General features: G+C 54.0%; 1 protein-coding gene across 1 annotated transcript in view; it reads right to left on the bottom strand.

The window, feature by feature from the left end:
• Positions 1 to 6,864, bottom strand: part of ADAMTSL3 (ADAMTS like 3) — a 349,469-nt gene extending 342,605 nt beyond the window's left edge. The window contains 2 exon segments of the mRNA XM_049614336.1: positions 5,933 to 6,033; positions 6,744 to 6,864. Coding sequence (XP_049470293.1) covers positions 5,933 to 6,001 — 69 coding nt within the window. The 5' untranslated portion in view covers positions 6,002 to 6,033; positions 6,744 to 6,864.
• Between the last annotated feature and the right edge of the window lie 331 nt (positions 6,865 to 7,195).

The raw sequence follows: 7,195 nt of genomic DNA, 5'->3' as shown, positions 1-7,195 counted from the left end.
AGGAAAGGAAAGGAAAAGAAAGAAAAGAAAAGAAAAGAAAAGAAAAGCCAAAAGAGACTTACCAAACTTGTGTTTTATTTCCAATGTTTACATTTAGAAGTTAATGTAAAATAGAAGATACCTTTTTATCTTTTGATTGTATGTAGAATCTTACTTGAAGAGAACTTTTGAAAGCCTGAATCACTCTGAGATCTGGGTCCCCTGGTGATAAGCCCCAGGCAGGAGGCTCTGGAGAGAAAACCAGAGGAGTGACTGACAGAAGATGCCTGGGGAGAGCGTAAGAAGACAGAAGAGACAATGTGCAGAACTCTGGAACTGAGCAGCTTGTAAAAAGAGCCAGAGATGGGAAGGACACAGAGACAAAGAGAAAGGCATCAGGCGTCACAATGACAAATGAGGATAGGGCTCCCCTTCATTCTTCCACTGGATTCTCACGGGATCTACCCAATGACTCCATCCTGCAGGTGCAGGCCTCGGGGGCAGCTTGGGAAGAAGGCGGACTCTGCCTCCAGGACAAGCTTAAGTCCTTCTGCTCAGGATCTGTCGTGTCAATCAGCACAGCTTGGAATCTGCATCCCAAATCACTGTGGAGGGGGACGTCACTCGGGGAATGCACGTGTGACATAAAACCCAGAGTGCTGGAAGAACTCCACCCAGAACAAAACAGGATGAAGAGAAAAAGCGCCACAAGGTGTACCAAATGTGTAGCAAAGCACATTCATCTACGGAAAAATTAGTCTAAGGAATATTCAAATAAGTAAGCAAAGACGTGAGCGTAAGATGTCCATCACAGGCAGCTGATGGCAAACACAGGCAACTGAACCATCTTGGAAACAACCCAAAGGTCCAACAAAGAAACAACGTGTGTAAACAAATTATTACGGTATATCCATAAGTGCAATGAACACCGCCATTCCAAATGGAAACGCAGACATATACGTACCGACAGGGAGAAATATTCATGATATACTGACTGAAAACAATGATGTCTAACAGTGTGTTTAGCATGATCCCACTAATCAAAACATAACACGTGTATTTATATGACATCTGTGCATAGACAAAGCCTGGAAGATTACACATGAAAACATCGAATAGTTGTCTGGGTGGTAGGGGTAAGGCAGATTTTTTACTTTGATTTTCCTTTCATTATCTACCTCTGATATTTTTCTACAACTTAAATTTTTATGCACATAACTTATCTGCTAGCGGTCAGTGCCGCTCGACACAGGATGTCAAGCTATGGCAAGGAGCTCAATCGACTCATCACTGTCATTCTCTTAGACCTCTTCTCTAGATGGGGAGTGGCCAGAAAAGTGCCCCAGAACTTGGCCGGGAAGTCCTGAAGGTGGGGGACCAGGCAGGTGAGAGTAAGAGAGATGGAAAATGGTTCTACCGGGGGTTCCGTGGTGTCGTAAGAAGCCACTGTGAAGGGTGAGCGTAGGTGTGCGTGGCTCTACAACCACTGCCCACGCAGGACCCAAGTCAATCAAGAGCACACCGACACATCTATCACCTCGGCTGAGTCTGTCGCCCTCCTCTCCCGGGTCAGGGAACAGGTTCTGAGGAGAAGGGGGAATTCTGCACCTGTGCTTGGATTCTGCCTTCTGATGCAACAGGGAGGGGGTGAAGGCCAAACGGTCTAATTATTATGGTATAATGTCTATGGTGAGAGAAGGGAAGAGCCACCACCACGGCCAGAGCCAACACCGAGATGAGAACCACAGACGCCGAGGCCTCCACCAAGGTGACGGCCACCCAGACAAAACTGCTGTCGAGACCCGAACCACCAAAATATCCAGAGTCTCTGAGACCACAACTCCTCTCGATTCCAGAACTGATGGAACCAGAAGGATGGATCAAAGACCAAAAATAACACCGGAGGGGATCAGTGAGACCAGGACTGCCAAGAACCATCTAAAAGAACAACCCTTAAAACTTCAGACCAGAACCACTGAAACCCAAATCGCTGGGACCAGAACCGCCACCACGACTCGCACTAACTAGAGCTCAGTGTCTAATTTTGGAGTCAAGACATTCAATGGGACCTTTCCCAATGACCTTAAGACCTTAAGACATTGGTCTTAAGGGCCAAAGTGGTGACAAAGGGGAGGTAAGGACCTCACATTCTAAAGAGAGGGGCTAACATTAGGCATACACCTGCTGCAGAGCTCGCAGGGAGGGGCAAGGCCAAGTCCTGCATCACCTCCCTACTCTCTAAGCCCGACTGAGATTCACTGAAGAAAAAGATCATTCACAGAGAACGCACGGTGGGGGGGGGGGGCCTGCATGGCGAGACTGGCCTTCCACTCCCCAGATGTGCATCCGCTGAGACTGGCTCTGCTGATACGTCCCTGGGCCTCCCCGAGCAAGAAGTGGAGAACCGAAGGCGGCTGGCAGGACAGAGAGAGGAGGCGGCGTGGAGAATCCGATGCCTCCACCGTCTGCACGGCAAGGAAGCGTGCGTTCCCTACGGATCAAGCGGGCAACGACAAAGGGAGCTGGGCTGTCTCTCTTTAACTGGAGTGTGGCTGACACACAACGCGACGTCTGTTGCAGGTGGACGAGATGGTGATGGGGTGAGTCCGTGTGTTCTGCTAGGGAGCTGGGTTTACAACGCCTTGCGTGCCTGGACCCCGCCCCACGAAGCTGCCCGCTAGGCAAGGAGAACTCAGCAGCAATGGGCATGCTGGGCCTCCTGCTCCAGGAAAGGGAGAACTGAAGAACTCACACCAGCCACCCGAGGACACGAGAGTCGCCGACAGCCCGACAGGCAGTGGCAACTACCAGAGAGAGGTGTCCAGTTACACAGAAAGCTGTCTGCTCTCCTCCCCGTCCCCCCTCCTTATTTCCAGTGCCAGGAAGGCTGGACCCAGCAGAAGTATCCCCGAACCAGTCCTCACCACTGGTTGAGGTGAGACGAGAAAGACCACGGCAGGACGTCACGTCACATGCCTGGAGCCACGTGTGGAGCCTACCCGAGACAGAAGGGAGGTGACATTGAAACCAAAGCGGGGAATCCAAATTTGAAATCGGACTGGACTTTTTTTAAATGAAAAAAAAATGAAAGTAAATCTGCCCAAGACGTCACTAAGGAATTGACGTGGAGGGGATGGACCAAAGCGTGGCTGGAGCCGGCGACTGGCAGCGTGTTTATACCCCCTGAGTGGGTGTAAGACCTTCCCAAAGCAGGCGGCTGCAGGGGAGCACTGGAGCGGTGGCAGCTGACTTCTCAGGGAAGACCGGGGTCCCCAAGGAGAGGACCTGGGGCGACAGAACGCGGCCGGGGCCCCTGACCCAGAAGGGCGAGGGAAACAGGAAGCTGCTCCAGAAACACTCAAGAACAAGTTAGAAAAACACAAGGCGGCCGACCTCATGCGTTTGCTCTGCGATCTGTCACAACTGCTTGCGGTCAGTGAATATAAGAGGTTAAGTTTTTGCTGACTTAATAAAGGAAATCTAGTTTTTATTAAACGAGTTGGCACATCCCTGCTCCTTGTGGCTCGGCTTCGCATCTTTTAATTCCCTACCAGCCACCTAGCGGCCACACTGACAAGGCAAGGGGAGGGGCGCCCGGGCGGCTCAGTCTTGAGTCTTTAAGTGTCCGACTCTTGATTTCTGCTCAGGTCTTGATCTCACCCAGGTGAGATGGAGCTCCGGGTCGCGCCCCTGCTTAAGATTCTCTCTCCCTCTCCCCCAGTCCTTCCCTCACTCTCAATCCCTCGCTCTCAAAAAGAAAACAAAAACAAAAACAAAACAAAGAAAGGGGAGATATTGAAGAACACTCAAGGCCCCCCAGACACGAACCAAAATCTCAAGATATCCCAGAGGGGCAGCTTTGAATCAAACCCAGGCTGACCTTAGGCAGACAGCCAAGTGTCCAACCCACAAGTAGATTCTCAGGACTGACCTACCCTACACTAGAACATTCTCCCACCGCCCACATAGCGAGACTGCCCTGGCTAATCCCACTCACACCTGCCGGGAGACTCCCCGGAGAAGGTCGGCCCCACCTCCTTCCCGCCTGTACAGCACCTTCTCTCTTCGGCTGACGCCTCCTGAGTGCCCCCTACAGTACCACAGCGGAAACTGCAGGCACCCCTTAAGCCCTGGTGTTCCCAGGCAACAGCCCCCACAGAGAGCTCACGTTTACTGCACACTTATTACACGCCAGACACTGTTTTTGTTTTGTCTGTTCCTTCTTTCCACTTGCAGCGGATTAACTCCTCCAAATGGTTCTCTGAGGTAGACGCCCCTCTCTACAGATGTGGAAACAGATGCGGAGAAGTCTGGGTGGACGGGTCAGGAGGTAGTGCGGCCGGGATTCGAGCGGTGGGCTGCGTGGAGGGCGCTGGAGTCTGAACCCTCCTTCCACGACCTCCTGCACCCGCCGCCCCATACGTGGAAACAACACTGCCAGAGGCACATAGATATGGAAAAATCCAAAAGAGGTCACTGAGCGATTCAAGCTGGGCAAACACTGCCCTTGGCCAAAGGTCAGCAGACTGCCTCAAAGCACATTTAAATTTTTTATAGGGTGCGAGAAGACAAAACGAAACGCTGTGCCTTGAAGCCTCAGCCCCATTTGCCCAGGAAGAAATATGCGAAGCTCTCACAGCCTGTTTCAGATCTGCTGACAGGACCGAAAAGTGAGTCTCTGCCATTCGCCACCACCCTACACATCACTGACTAGAGGAACCCTAAAATCACCCTAAAAATATCTTTGTGCTAACGAAACGTATCTATTAGAATGTGATTAGAGAACAGCATCAATGACACGGGGATCATGGGGGAGAAACCGTACCTTGACAGCCAGCTTCCACGAGCCACCGCAGTCGTGGGGCACTGGGGCTGAAAGAGGCTTCGGAAACACCGTGTCCGAGAAAGTGAACTGAGACTCAGCCTGATCAATCTGTCCCACAGTGTGTCTCTTTATTCAAGGGTGCAACCTCGTTGAAAAGACATTAAAGCCCTCCTAAAGGGCCAGGCCCTTTGCTAGACCCGGAGGGTACACAGGCCCCTGAGCCATATGCCCAAGAAGTTACACCTGAAGAGAGGGGCTGCCTTGTTCCAACCCACATGAGGTGCTGTACTGGGCTAACAGTGGCCCGGGGGACATCACACTAAGACTCGGTCTGCACCTTTAGACCATGGGCTCCAAACTGCTAGGCGAAATCCAGGATGCAAACATATGTGTCTGGCTTTCATGGCTTTAAAACCTGGGAGGTTTCCTAGGAAGTCTGAACGATCCAGCCCTCTTTAAAAAAGTAGAAGATACGACAATTCTGGGCCTGGGTTCCCACCTGGCTCCACTGGAGTGGGGCAGTGGCTGTTCTCACTAGATGGGGCATGAGCCATCCACTTTGTCACTGTCTCCGCCACTCCCTCCTGTCTCTCCGGCGATGCTACCTTTACTTCAGTCTGCCCTGTGGGCAAATGAGGACGCAAGGGGTGAGCTGGGCCCTCCCAGGCTAGTGGGAGAGACAGGAGCCTAAGAAAGAACCGCAAAATAGTGTGATGTGTGTTGACACAAGTAAACTCAGAACACTTACTTCGTGGCTGAGCAAAGGTCAGAAACTGGGCTCGGCCCCTTCGTTGTGCCCTGGCCTTTCGCAGCCCAGCCTCTACCGGGCACATGCAGACAGCCATTCTAGACTGAAAAGACAGGGCCCACGACAGCCCCCCAAGTCATTGCTGGTACATGGCACCCAAGCGGTCTCAGAGCCCTGCTCAGGGCTCCACGAGGACCCAAGGGATTTGGATCATTCTTAGAGCGAGGTCAACCGGAATGCCATTTGCCGGGGGTAAGGGAGAAAATGAGATTCTCTCTGGGATAGCATGAACACTGCTCATACCACATCTTAGGTGATCTAGAACAGTGTTTGTGAGCAAGCAGAGGGAAGCCTGTCATCCTTCTTCCCCTGCACAGTACCTGTAGGAGGGCAGAGTGCATGACGACCATCCAGATCAGCGGCCACCAGGGGCTCTCCCACGAAGCCATCGGGTCCGGTCTCCTGGGAGTCTCTCTTGAGCCTACAAGAGAGCGAAAAGTTGGTTTCCAACCAGCTCTGTCCCCAGTGGCGGCACCCATGACTTAAGAGACCCATCGGAGGGAGGCACCCTGAACCACGACCCCCCCCCCCAACAATGTCTCGAAAAGCTTTGTGTAGATTCAGGATGGGGTGCCTATTTCAAGGTACAGGCCATGGAGGGCTATCTTTAAGAGGCGTCCACATCAAGGTCAGGAGGGCAGTTGGACCTGCCTCCCATGTGCAACCCACACGGCCAGTCCTCCAGAAGCTGAGACATCTCTGCACCAGCCACTTTCCAGCTCATGTGTCAACAGCAGGGTGTGGCGATTGGCTTCTGACTCAGGAAGCCAGCATGGAGCCAAGGATTAGGGCACCTGCCAGTTTCTTCGACTTCAGGCAAAAATGAATCTGAGGCCAACTAAGGCAGCCCAGTGAGAGGAAGGGACCTGCCTAAGGTCACACAGCACGATGGTGACTGTTCTCGAACAGTTCGAGGCTTTTCTCCCAGGAGATGCCACCGTCCAAGCCCCAGACCTGCAGCCAGAGAGGTCTGAGAGCTGAGTTCAGGGAGGTTCAGAGCGCACGGCCTCAGCGCCGGCGGGCACACTCTGCCAAAAGTAGGTGAGGGCTAACGGACAGAGGCCCCCTGAGCCCAGGAGGGCAGCGAGGGGGGTGGGGGGGGGGGCCTGCAGAATCCCCCTGACGATTTACAGGGAAATCAGTACGAGCCGAGACTGGAAAAGCCGAGGTCACACTCGCCTCGCCTCTCGCTTCGCCTCGCGGGCGCCTTGGCGGAGCCGGTGTCCGGGGGCGGGTCGGTGGCTTCTCTCCATCTGGAGAAAGCATTAAGGGCCTGGCCTAATGCGATCCGCAAATGTGCTGCTGTTTCCGACCTGAGGCGGCGACTCTGGGCCGAAGGGAGGCGGCCAGTGCCGGGCCCGGGGAACCGCGCGCCCCCCTCGCCGGCTCGCACCGGCCGCCCCGCCGCACACCCCGCCGGAGCCCGCCGCCCGGCGGAGGCTCCTCCCGCGCCCGCGCGTCCGCGCCGCCCCAGCCCGCTACCCCGCGCTCCAGGCGCTCGCGACCCGCCGACGCTCAAGGCCACTGGCTGCTGTCAGCCCGTTTTCCGCCGGGGAAGCCCCAACACGAGGACCCCCCCCCCC

This window comes from Panthera uncia, assembly GCF_023721935.1.
Source record: "Panthera uncia isolate 11264 chromosome B3 unlocalized genomic scaffold, Puncia_PCG_1.0 HiC_scaffold_2, whole genome shotgun sequence".
Taxonomy (NCBI): Eukaryota; Metazoa; Chordata; class Mammalia; order Carnivora; family Felidae; genus Panthera; species Panthera uncia.
This window is presented reverse-complemented; position numbering and strand designations above follow the sequence as displayed.